Source organism: Homarus americanus, unplaced genomic scaffold (genome assembly GCF_018991925.1).
Source record: "Homarus americanus isolate GMGI-L3 unplaced genomic scaffold, GMGI_Hamer_2.0 scaffold48354, whole genome shotgun sequence".
Lineage (NCBI taxonomy): Eukaryota > Metazoa > Arthropoda > Malacostraca > Decapoda > Nephropidae > Homarus > Homarus americanus.
In genome coordinates, this window is record NW_024723833.1 from 2,846,422 (window position 1) to 2,860,215 (window position 13,794).

A 13,794-nucleotide genomic window follows, 5' to 3' on the forward strand; every position below is an offset into this window, starting at 1 on the left:
CCGCCAGAGGACCTGTGAGAGTGTAACATGTCATCGACTTCTTGTTTTATATTTTCTCAAACTCAAGATTTCTCCACCCATTTATTGTTAAATTCGATTATTCGTTCTCACCTTGTAACGTAAATGTAGCCCCAACTTATTAAACTTTCTCCGCCTTTCATGACAAGTGGTGTACCGCAAGGCAGTGTGCTTTGACCAATATTACTCGTTTGTTTCAAACTGTGTCCATATGCTTTTAATTTTTTCTATCCCAATTTTTTTAGATGACACTAAGTTTATCAGAGAATTTAGATATTTAACGGACTGTGAAGCGTTAAAAGACGATTTCCCTCAGCTCCAGATGCGGTCAAAGGAAAGGACTTGACGTTACTAGGGAAGCGCATCACCTGTCACAACGGGAAGACATTTCCTCAGCTGAAACTACAGTAGATATGAGAAAGATCTGGATGTTTATGTTGACAATGAACCGAAGTTCTCGGACAATTGCTAATTAACTGGTGGGACTTACAAGATCCTACACACACTTAGATGGTCCGTTCCTCACAAGGCTGTTCAAGTGTATTACACCTTCACCTGGTCTCCTAGGTATGTTAAACTTGAAATAATATACCAGAGAAAGTTGTGATAAGTGGTGAAGAGGATAAAGTAACTGCCTTAATTAGCTGGGACACAAGAAGGCGGCACAAGCAGCATCAACTGCAACGATTCCGCGGTCACAGCTGCCCTACACGTACACCAAACTTATCCTCTGAACCTACCTCAAGGCCAGCAAGTCCTGCAGGCCACGGTCCAACATCTTTTTTCTCCACTATGAATAAAAGCAGTAGGTGTATCATACACTCTCTCATGTTTACTACTCTTTACCAGTGAGAACTCAGACTTTAGAATTTTGCTTTCATCAAGACAACCAGTGAATGAACAGCTGTTCATAACCACTGTACACTGCTCAACGTTAGCGTCACCCAGTGTGTGTTTGAATTTGCAACATTTGCAACATATATAACAGAACCAAGGTGTGAGGGCCGGAGACGTGAGGTCATCGTGTAGTCTCTCTCTCTCTCTCTCTCTCTCTCTCTCTCTCTCTCTCTCTCTCTCTCTCTCTCTCTCTCTCTCTCTCTCTCTCTCTCTCTCTCTCTCTCCAATATCCGCTTCTTTGCCATATCAGAGAAGATCTAATCTAAAGGGTCAAACTAATTCAGGACCGGAACCCGACCGTTTATACAATGATGATATCGAGTTCAGGCCGGGCAGGCAAGGTTAGGTTAGGTTAGGGTAGGGTGAGTTTGGAGTTGATCAGGGTGTGTTAGGTAATGATTAGATTACCTTCTTAGTAGATTAGATAAAATTACATTGAGCTTAGGGTTAATTAGGTTAGGTTCGGTTAGACTAGTTTCAGTTAGGTTACGTTACGTTAAGTTAGGTCACTTTTAGTTAGGTTAAGATAGTTTTAGTTAGGTCAGGTTAAGTTAGGTTAGTTTAGGTTAACTTAGAATAGGTTAGGTTAGTTTAAGTTAGGTTAGGTTAGGTTCATTAGGTTAGGCTAGGCTAGTTTTAGTAAGGTTACAAGTATAGAAATGTGTCAGTCTTAAAATTAGACAAGACACAAACGATCCCTCGGTTAAATTATGCTTGGGAAGATGGTTAAGTTACGACCAATGGCTGTGGCTTTGTAAACCTCAAGAGTTAACTTCACACAGAGCAAGACCATTGTGACCTAACCAGTACACTTATTTTGATCTTTCATGTGAAATATATATTAATAACCTTAACATAATTATCTTGGAGACCGAACTTAACCCACATACGATTGGGTTAACTTGGAGACCAAACTTAACTAACACACGATTACTTTTATCTCAGGAGTTAAACGTATCCTCTAACTTATACTGACTGAGGCGAAGATTAAGTAGCATAAATACACACGTCAAGTTTGGTGTTGTGATGGATGTTTCTGTCTGTCTGTCTGTCCGTGGATTAGTTATCACTTTTTTTTGGTTTTATTGTTGATTTTCTTTCTTCTCGTCTTAAATATTCCTTCACTATCCTCGTCTGATATTCTCTTTATCTCTCTTCTTTAATCTTCCTTTGATTCCTTTAGTTTTCTTCTCTTTCCTTCTTTCTTCTTCTCATCTGTGTTCACTGTTTCATCTTCTTCTTCGTCTCCCCTCATTCCCTTTCTATTTCCTCTCCTCACCTTGAACCTCCACGTCTGTCTCTTCCCCCCCTTTCTCTCCTCCACATCTTCCCCTTCCTCCTTTTTCTCCACCCCCACCTTTCCATTTCTTCCTCTCTTCCCAACTTTTCTCCTTCCCTCCTCTTCCTCACCCCCTTACCTCCCCCTTCCTCTCACAACACTCTCACTCTTTTATGTGAACATGTTCCCTCCAGCAGCCTTGACAACAGCTATTAAGGAGAGTCATTAAATAAGTAGTTATTATCTGGCGATTACTTGTGTTAAGGACACATTTTGGCCTTGGTGAAGTCCTGTGTATGACTGTTGTTAGGGATCATGTGTGTGTGTGTGTGATATATATATATATATATATATATATATATATATATATATATATATATATATATATATATATATATATATATATATATATATATATATATATTGTATGTGTGAACTAAGTTGGGGTCAGCCATGAAATTCAACGCCCCACCCACATGACATCCCCCCTCCCCTCTTCCCTAGTAAAGAGGCCAAATAATCACCGTGACTCAAGTCTTATGAGTAAAACAGGTGGTGGTAGTGTTTACCTGACTCCCTGGAAAGCCTGACTAATAACGCTGAGTCACGTGACGGTGACGTCAGCGTCCCCTTCTCTTATAAAAAGGGGTTGGAGTTGGCTCTGTGTGACCACACTGAACCCAACCTTCGGGACCTTCACTCGATCATCCACCTCTGTCTCAAGACGGCCGCCTACTCCCTTCCCGTGTAAGAACCCAGCCTGATTGCGTCTAGAACTACAAAGAACTTAAATAGAACTTCCCTGAACTGTGTATTAAAGGCTCCAGAAACGGCAATATTTAAAGACAACTGAATTTATTCTTCAGATAGTCAAAAAAACCTTTAGTGATTTAGAGGGAGGACTTAAAAAGTTACCATGATGGGAAGTGTGTGTATAAGATTCCTGCTGGTGGTGCTGACGCTGGTGACTTCCTGGGCTGACGCTTTTCCTGACGGAGCCCCCATCGATGCCTGTATCTTGCCTAAGCCTAACAGACCTAACCACCAGGGAACGAAGCCTCAACCCCACGGCACACACAAACACTCCTTCACCGCATCCGACGAGTACTACGTCCCCGGCGCCGTCATACAAGGTGAGGCCCTCAACACTTGCCAGTTGTTGTCCTTCTCACAGGTTTCCTTTGTGTATGCTATACTGCCAGACTGGGGTCACTAATCCTAAGGGGGAATACTTAAATCTAATCTTAATTTCTAAGGGTCGCTGCCACCAGACCCCCTCTGGACAGCATGTAGCTCGTTAGGTAGCGTGCAGAGTGGACTAGGCATTGGGTTAGGTTTTTCATTGACCAGATCGATAAGGGGAAAGAAGGGTGAAACCACAACCTGTCTTAGTCCTTTCAAATGTTCCTTCTACTCACTTCAGTTCATTTTTGGTACTACCTAACCACAGTTCTTCTTGGTAGCATGTCGATGGTCTAGGCACATGGGATAGTGTAATTCTGATATCAGGGTCACTTGGACGGAAATAAGGGTAACTACTGTGGGAGAAATGAATACTCCTAAAATTCTCAAAGAACAAGTTTATTAATATAAAATCAAAGGGGCAAATAGATGTTGTTAACATATAACTACCAGGCTCAACTCCTGGGCCTATTGCAGACTCTGTATTCCTTATTTACTTATTTTCTTATTTACTCAACAGCAATTACTCAGATATTACACTCTTACCGTGCACCCTCTTACTGGTGTCACATTACATTACATCGCAGGACCAGTTCCTTGTCCTTACTCCCAATACACTAATACTGATACAAACACCGACATGGGTCCACCACCCAACATGGGGTAATTATTAACAAACACATACAACCACACTGTGGACCATAACTCCAAGGCCTGTCCCAGGGTATAGCACTGGCGCCTCTAACAACTACTGTTGTGGTCTGTTACACTCCGACACGAGGTGGGTCTGGGGTCCTCGGCCCACGAGGTAGAGTGGAGCTGATAAATCATGCCGAATCAGCACCATCACTCCTATATTGACCACTGCTGGGTATCCACCGGCTCAGAGCGACCGGCGGGTTTCAATTAAGCCCCTCGATCTGGGAACGAAGGTGAAAGATGATATGGGAGGTTTATTCCTCCCGCCTCGCACTGGTTTATATACCCCTGTGTTGCCAGCGATCGCTACTCACGCAATGACAGAAATTACAAACAATCTGGCTTCAAACATAGGTTGGATGCTCATATGAGCAATAGGGGTTGGGTGTAAACGGGACTGCCCGGTATGGGCCAATAGGCCCGCTGCAGTTTCCTCCATTCTTATGTTCTTATGTTCTTACTCATTCAAGGATGACCCTCACTTGACAAAGGTCTGGCGAATTACTAAAGTTGATTTACACAGACTAATTCAAGGTTGCGTTTGCCAGTAGAGAGTGCAATAAACGTAGTGACAACTGTGTTCGAAGGCGGGACTTACTGGGAGTGATCCTGAGGGTAAAACAGATGGCACCGAAAACTCTCCAAGAGATTCTACAAGCACGGTGGATTTGAATGTTGTAGCGTAATATGAATTAAAATAGGAATGACAATGATGCGCAGTACAATGCTAGATCATTTATACCAGAATAATTTATGACTAAAAGTAGAGTGTATCTTTCTTTATTTTGCTTTTATTTAACTAGCATAAATATTAAACTGACTGAACTAACTTCTTCATGAAATCATATGTAGACTTCTTTGTATTGTTTCAGGAGAATGTATAGATATTTTATGGTGAGTTTCGTAACATTCCGAATCCTGAGAATAAGAACTGCTACAGGTATTAGTATGTGCAGTATTCACCTTAAGGACATGGACAAATTCCTCTCATATATTTCAATTATACGAAAACAATCTCGCCACGTTGTTTCTCGCGATGACCGAGAAATTGTGCTCGTTATGGTGTCTCGCTCGATGTTAGGTTAGGAGTCCCATGTGTTCTTGACTGTCCGAGTGTGACCACGGTAACTCCGGAACTACATGATGAATATTATTTAAACATCTCCACAAGTATCGACAGTAGTTGGTGGCATTATATACTATTAATGTGTGTATTGCCCTCGTGCAACAAGAGAGAGCCGGCCCAAAAGGGCCGCAAGGCGTGAATCTGTTTAAGGTGTAGAAGCTGTCGCCAACACAACAACCACACCCTGAGTTAACGAGAGCTGCATGACCCAGTGTCAAGGAATGGTCGAAGACCGGACAACTCGCTAACTGCTAGCTAACCAATACGGAACACGATCCTGCAATCGTTAACGTCGGGATCTCAATTCTTTGCTGGTGAACGAGCAAATGCGCAAAGAAACTTGCCCATAGTTTCACCCTGCCCTGGGATTGAGCCCTGGTTTGCTTGCTTGCGAGGCGAGCATGCTGACCATTACAAGGTACATACACCAGCACACCAGGCACACACCGAGTTGCTACACGCGTCTAGTACTTGTTACTATTATTATTGTTGTTGTTACACGGAAACAAATGAGAGAGAGAGAGAGGGCGTATTGAATCATAATGACCCACTATGACCTGGCTATGTGACTGCCGCTGCTGTAAGATCTGGGGTAGTGCAATAGTTGTGTAACGTGTGACGATGACCTGACCTGGGGCACCACCGTGTGACTTGGGTCAATGACCTGAGGCACCACCATGGCAACCTAGGGCCTGAAATATGGCTCATTCACTACCTGTGACTCGACACGTAAAAGTTTACAGCTCAAACTGGTTCTAACGGAAGCTTATAGGTCACGACCGTCTGTTGCTGACACACACACTGACCTAAATGGAGAGAGAGAGAGAGAGGAAAATTTCACCATAACATATACACTGTTACCTAAGTCGTCATTCTTTATGTATCAATAATCCAAATATCATGGAGTCACAGGTTAACGTCTTCCGTAACTGGAAATAAAAGTTTACATCGAGTTAAAATTTAGTCAGTGTTATTTCATCGGCATAAAAAATAACCACTGGGCCAGGTAGATGTTCTTGCGGAACAAGTTATGATAATCTAGCTTTGTGGCGTTGCTTCCAAGTGACTCAGTTTGGTGCCATCCTATCAACTACAAGTTAAAAGGGAGCCACTTTAATCTTCATCTTTGTGCAGTAGTTTAAGTGACCCAGAGAGAGCTTACGAGAGATATTCTGTATATATCTTTTATATCCAGTTTGGTAAGGCGCTAGTGGCATATGAATCCCTGCATATAGTCTATAACCTGACTAATATTCTATATCTCCTTTCCAGTCTATAAAAGAATAGATCTGCATCTATCATGAGTCTAGAAACAGCTATTGTCATCCTACACATACTGTATAGTATACAAATATAACATTAAACACACACAAAAAATATAGGGCGACCGTGAACCTATTATGGGTGTCCTTCCTGCTGGGCCACTCGGTGATGTGGTGGACGAGATTATTGTAGGTAAGCTTGATAAAATAACATGCTCTTGGTATGTGGTGGAAGCGTATTCTCTGTCTCTCTCTCCCTCTGTACCTTTCTGTCTCTCCTCCCCGAAGTAACCTCGCCACACCTGCCCCTATTGACAATTACACAATGGCGTAATCCCAACATGTTAAAGATCGCTTTATGACAGATTACAGGGCGTCACCGCCATCAGGTGTCTGCTGACGTGACGCATGACACCTTAGTAACACAATACACAGCGCCGACACCCAGCTTTGGGGCGGCTGATATCCGTTTATCCTGTGTTTACAGTTTGAGGGTAACATTTGTTTTCTATCATTTATTTACGCAACCTGAAATAAATGACCGATCTGTGTATGAAGACGTTTGCCCTTCATTTTTAATCTTTACTTTCATCTTCGTCTTCATTTTCATTTATATCTCCATCTTAAAGGTCAGTCATCAGTAAAGGGAAACAAGGTACGAATCACATGAAAAAAGCCTGAGTCACTGGGTTAGAGACAAATTGTGTTACCACTGTACCACCAGCATCCTATACTTAAAGATTCTTGAAGTTAACTTTACATGAAGTGATAACACACCTAAGCCCGGCTTACAAAGTTACGACCCAAGGATGAATTCTCAAAGATAAATAGTTATATATTTTCCGTAACTGAAGATGTTTGAACATAATTAAGCGATTTACGACCCCACCTGTCTGCTGCACACCATACACCTCCCTCACCTGTCTGCTGCACACCATACACCTTCCCCTCACCTGTCTGCTACACACCATACCTCCCTCACCTGTCTGCTGCACACCATACACCTTCACTCACCTGTCTGCATTACCTTCCTCTGCACAAACACCTTCCCCTCACCTGTCTGCTACACACCATACACCTTCCTCACCTGTCTGCTACACACCACACTTCCCTCACCTGTCTGCTACACACCATACACCTTCCCTCACCTGTCTGTTACACACCATACACCTCTCCCTCACCTGTCTGCTACACACCATACACACCTTCCCTCACCTGTCTGCTGCACACCATACACCTTCCCTCACCTGTCTGCTACACACCACACCTTCCCCTCACCTGTCTGCTGCACACCATACACCTTCCTCACCTGTCTGCTACACACCATACACCTTCCTCACCTGTCTGTTACACACCATACACCTTCCCTCACCTGTCTGCTACACACCATACACCTTCCCTCACCTGTCTGCTACACACCATACACCTTCCCTCACCTGTCTGCTACACACCATACACCTTCCCTCACCTGTCTGCTACACACCATACACCTTCCCTCACCTGTCTGCTACACACCATACACCTTCCCTCACCTGTCTGCTACACACCATACACCCCTCACCTGTCTGCTACACACCATACACCTTCCCTCACCTGTCTGCTACACACCATACACCTTCCCTCACCTGTCTGCTACACACCATACACCTTCCCTCACCTGTCAAGAGTTTATCTCGGAAACTACTGTATATTTCTGACTCCCACTTTACAGTATATGCAGATTTTATTTTTTCACACGTGACTCGCCAGGATCCCCCCACGAGTCTCTTCAAGTACTCGTGGACTTACTTTCTCTCCTCAACACCTCACCTGAGCCAGAGTTCAGTCACCACTCCATCCCAAGGTAAACACTCGCCCATTGAGGTGTCTGGTAACTATTCGCGAGAGTTCACTGATTCCCTCAGTTTAGTTCACTATATTTTGTAGTAATAATCATATTTGTGTCCAATGGTAAATATAATAATATATTATTACTTGCATTTACAAAAACAAAAATAAATTAAATAGTATGTTGTTTGAATCGACAGAACCCCTCGTTCATTGTTCTTAGCAGTACAAATATATATGTGTGTATTATCGTATATCCGGCTATATAAGGACTTTATTTACAGTGTAGTATTACTTTACCTTCATTGTAAACACGTAATTTTCTTCAAGTTTTCGTCGGTTTATGTTAATATTGATGCAGGAAACCAGTGACCGAATTACAGCCCACCCCTTAAGGAGTTATAACCTGCGGTAATCAAGAAGATGGAGTGCGGCGGCCGAATGGATACTACGCTCGTGTCCTATCCCAAAGGTCGTTGATTCGTCCCCGAGACACCCCCAGTCTACCCAGCTGTGAATGGGTACCTGCAATGCCAAATTAACTATACTTGGGACCTGAGGTTAACTTTATTTCGGGGTCATTTTCTATGATTTTTATTAAGTTATAACAATACTTGAATATATAATAATGGTTGCCCCTCGTGTAACGCCTCCTAGGCGTGAATTTGTTTAAGGTGTAGAAGCTGTCGCCAACACAACAACCACATCCTAAGTTAACGAGCTGAGTGACCCAGTGTTAAGGAATAGTCCAAAAAGACCGGACAACTCGCCAACTGCACTGGCTAACCATTACCCCGGAATACGATCCGCAAATCGATTAACATCCAGGTTCCCAATTACTGCTGGGTAGACAGAGGCAAATGGCGTAAAGTAACTTGCCCATAGTTTCACCTTGCCCGGGGATCGAATCTGGGTTCACTTACTTGCGAGGCGAGCATGCTGACCACTTCAGTACATAATACAGTACATTTACACAATTTACATGTACGGTGCTGAGACTAATTGAGAAGCAAACAAAGAATCTTAGTACAGCGGTTTTTTTTTCGTTTGGTAAAACAAAACAGTAAAAGAAAAAATATGGCAAACTGTGACTGCAAGACCCTTGAAGTGTGGTGAAGCGCGTATCTCTCACAACTCTCTCCGAGGTTCAATGCCCGTCCCAGGACAGATGTGAGTGGAGTGTTATTCACTAACAAACATGGCAGGTTTCCTCCTATATAACACTGGATAGCAAACGTATAACAAAAAGCAAACCGACGGACCGAACGGCTAGTAAGCTGATAATTATTGGTGAACCGATAAATAAGTGGAAAATAATTGGCACAACAATAATCTGTCACTGGGCACCTGAATCCTGATTTCAGTTGGGGAAATGAAGGCGGTGGAGTGTATTGCCGGCCACATTGTTTCTTCGAGTACCCAGGCTTAGTCGTCAGTATGCTGTAGCCACACTGCCCCGAATGAGCCTTTATACTTTGTGTACATTTCTGCTGGTCAATTTGCGTGCAAGAGTGTGCAACAATACCCGGATTTGTAATCCGCTTACCAGGGTAACAGAGGAAGGATTCTTAATTTCGACTAAGAATATCCCAACTTTTGATAAAATATTTAGTTCCTGAAGAAAGAATTTCCAAATAAGGACACAGCTGTTGCAATTCTGAGGAATCTGTAGTGATATTTACAAGAGCCTTATGTATCATATTTATAAAGTATTACAGTGTTAGTGTGTTGTGTTCCCAAGTGCATGAACTCAAAGTAAAACAATATATTCCTGGGATTCAAAGCATGAAATGGAAACTAAATTTTAAGACTCGTTTTCGCTATTAGTTATTTCTTCTAATGCTACCTCAAATACCTGGAGTCGACACAACTGGCACCTGTCTGGCCATATGTGGCAAGGTGGCCTTTCTACCTGCACTAAATTTACTCCAAGATCGCCGTCAGTCGTCATTATCATGTGCCATCTTTCGCAAGAGCAAAGCCAACACAAACACCACTACAGTGACACTACACAACTTAAATAAACACATACCGTCACTAATGGAGTATAATTATCATTATTGAGTAATTTGCCCGTAATTGCCGAATAGTTCAATATGTCACCGTGATAAGTACAGATCAAATCCATAGCACGTAACCTTATTGATACAATTTAATGGATAAACATATTTTTTTTATAAAGTTAAGGTGCACTGATTATACCAGTCATCTAATCAAAGTGGTTTGCACGAATACCAATCACTGATATCAACCCTAGTGATGCAACTGGACGAAAACTGCCATTGAAATTGGTTCCATTACTGTCTAAATCTATAACTCAAGACTGAAACTGGTGTCATCATCAGCAAAAACATTTGATTAACGTAATTACATTCATAGACAAACTGCATTTAAAAAAAATAAAATCCTGTTGGTAAGAGAAAGGAAGCCGAGCGTGTCGGGGTTGTCTTGTTTCCGTCACTGGAGGCGGGAGAACACACTAAACTGTCTTGTGCTTTGGTTAGGCTACGACATAAAGCTAGCGGCTAAAATGACGACGAAATTGCTGTCTGATTCTAACGTAACTAAATGCGTTTTGTCATCACAAGCTCGGGGATAAATGTGAACATACAGTAGAACCCAGGCGATGACGGCCTCTGTTCTGTGTTGATCGACATCGTGGGACAACTACTATCACCGAGTTTCCCATATTCTTTTAATTTTATCCTTTAAATGTCTTAGGTTCTTTTGTTGCATGGATTATTATTGTCTTTGCTCTTTATCATGTACTATGTTAATTTTAATTATTTTACCCTTAAGCCTGATTCTGCTGACAGTACGGTACTATTTTATTCATTTCAACTACATTATATTGCTTCCTATTGTTTAAGGCATTGTCGAAGAACTCTTAACACCTATACTTAGGTTACAATGATAAATTTTAAACAATATAATTTATTAAAAAAAAACAGAAATGACCATTATGTGTGACATGTTCACACGAGCGTGTCGGAAACTTCAACGGGGACACAAAACAAAGCGATTCGTTGTCTACAAAACAAAGTGTGGTGAAATAAAATTATTATTATTAATATTATTATTATTATTATTAACATTATTGTTGTTGTTGTGTAACCAAAATGTTAATACAGTACAATGAGGTGCTTGCGTCGTGTAGTAATCATCGTTGTTACGATAGCGAACATACGATATACCGCAACACATTATGGAGGCGTAATATCTAAGAATGTAAGTTGGTCGTCATTGTACTTGTTCTTGACATTTGCTCTTTTAATTTACAGCTGTTGTGTCTTGGTTTAGCTGCTTTACCTGCAAGGATTATTAAGCACGAATCATTACATCAAATAAACTTATAAGAACTCCGAAAAAGTACCATATGCCTAACGGCATTGCTGTAGTGTACAAAATACAAAACAGTTTTCTTGGAAAATACACAAATAAAAGTTTCAAACCTATGGAATGTGAAATTACAAAATTTTACCAAAGTTCTTGTCCCTTAATTTTATCTAGTGGTAAAGGAGCGTATTTAATTCTTAGTGTAATGTTGATGTTACTTTGGGAGGATAATTTTGTGCTTTAGCTGAACTAATTGGGTCTCGTTCCTCGCGTCATCAAAGGTTCTATAATAGACTAACAGTTAAGTAAAAGGGTGTTTTAGAGTAATTGCCTCGAACACTTCCGCTGCAAAATAAAAACGTGTCATTTTTGTTTTGTTCTACAACCCGGCGGGAGTCTTTACACTTAAAATAACGAACTCGAAACGAATTGGTAAAGTGGAGCGTATTTTTAGTCTGTGTTAAGATCAAGGGTCGTGAACCCAAAGCCTCCTGTCACATACGTGTGTCCTTGAAGCAGTTGTGCCTTCACCTCGGCCTCATGTTCTACGTCTTAGGTTTTGTTACATGGTATGAGTTGCGTTGCTCTTGCTTAAATATGCGGGTTTTGGTGACAACTCTTATGTAAACCTACTACTGTAATTGTGGATGTATCGAATACATTGTAATTTTGTATGTGCCAACAAACCAAAAATGTAGTTTATATTTCTTAACTGGGTTGGTGTAAAATTAAAAAAAAATTACATTCATCTCATGTTGTAGGAAATTTATTTATTTTTTCCTTTAAACGTTTTTGTCAGTGCAACTTACTCAGTTTCCAAGCAAGTCATTCGCTCAATTGTGTACCAAAATCACCTTGAAATTAGCCATTGTCATGAACCACACAGTTACACGGGCCCACTGGACGACATACATGAGTGACGTAACACACACACACTTACACGACTGTGGAGGAAGGTTACTATAAAAAAATAGTTCCCAGCTGGGGTAGCGAATTTATCGCAAGTTTGTCAAAAATTCAGCCTGATCTGGCTAAATATCTAAGTTAACACCCTTTCCAACTTAACATCAAATTCAAAACATAATGTAGTATAATTATATAACTAAATGTGTATCTGGCGGCTCAAACATGAAAGAGGCTAACTAGCCGAACTGGGAACTATCAGTTACTAATGGTAACCAAGATTACTCCCCAAAATGAAACATGTCTATCATCCAGGCTCAAGCCCATCCTGGAAATGGGATTCCTGTAGTGACGGAGCTGGAGACTATTAGTTTAATATTTTAATGGAAAACTCTTGTTGGGTTAAATATGTCTAATCTACTCAAGCAGATAATATGATAGTTCTAACCTGACCTAGATAATTATGGTGTGGCATGTGATGGCTAGTCTGAGAACTAATAAAGATCGTAATAGTGGTCAAGAACGTTCACATGGTGGTGAATGTAGTGGCTCCCTCCTTGGGGTAGCTGGGGGCGATGGGCGGGCAGGGTCTATATTTGTACCTTTATAGCAACCACTTTCATCATTGCCGCCACCACCACCACGAAGTCATGCTGCACCGCACCTCATAACAGCGGTCACATCTTGATGGGTTAATGACTGACGTGACACTATCACCTATATGCTATTTTTTGACGTGTGCGAACCTTGGCTATATTTAAACACTGGGGAAGGGATAGGTGGCGTAGCGGCGTAACATACTTTATAAACCGGTGCCTTTCACCAGTCGCAGCCTCGTCTTACAGGTTAACTTTAACGTAAATTAAGATGTGTATTCTGCATTCTGATTGGTGGGTGGATGTGTTGATGCATATAGCTGAGATAGCAGTTGGTGATCAGTTAAAAGTTACGGTGTATTTCCTTAAATCAAACTGACCAGTAGTATATGTAGGACATGGGACATTCCTTGCGATTGTGTATATATATATATATATATATATATATATATATATATATATATATATATATATATATATATATATTGGATGGAGTGATGCGTTGTTGACGACTATTGTGTTCCGTCGCTGCCAAAATGCCCTCGCCACATGACAATATCTTGGTCTGTGTAATTGGTATATAATTGGTGAAGACTGTTTCATTATAAATAATCAGCATAACATTAAAAACACTATAATGTAAATAAAATCTAATTAATGAGATGTTTG

General features: G+C 41.2%; 1 protein-coding gene across 1 annotated transcript in view; it reads left to right on the forward strand.

Annotated features, from left to right (window-relative positions):
- Positions 1-2,843: 2,843 nt before the first annotated feature.
- The window catches only part of LOC121863743 (ferric-chelate reductase 1-like), a 29,873-nt gene continuing 18,922 nt past the window's right edge, over positions 2,844-13,794 (forward strand). Inside the window, exon 1 of the mRNA XM_042362509.1 lies at positions 2,844-3,327. Coding sequence (XP_042218443.1) covers positions 3,111-3,327 — 217 coding nt within the window. The 5' untranslated portion in view covers positions 2,844-3,110. The remainder of the gene's footprint in view (positions 3,328-13,794) is intronic.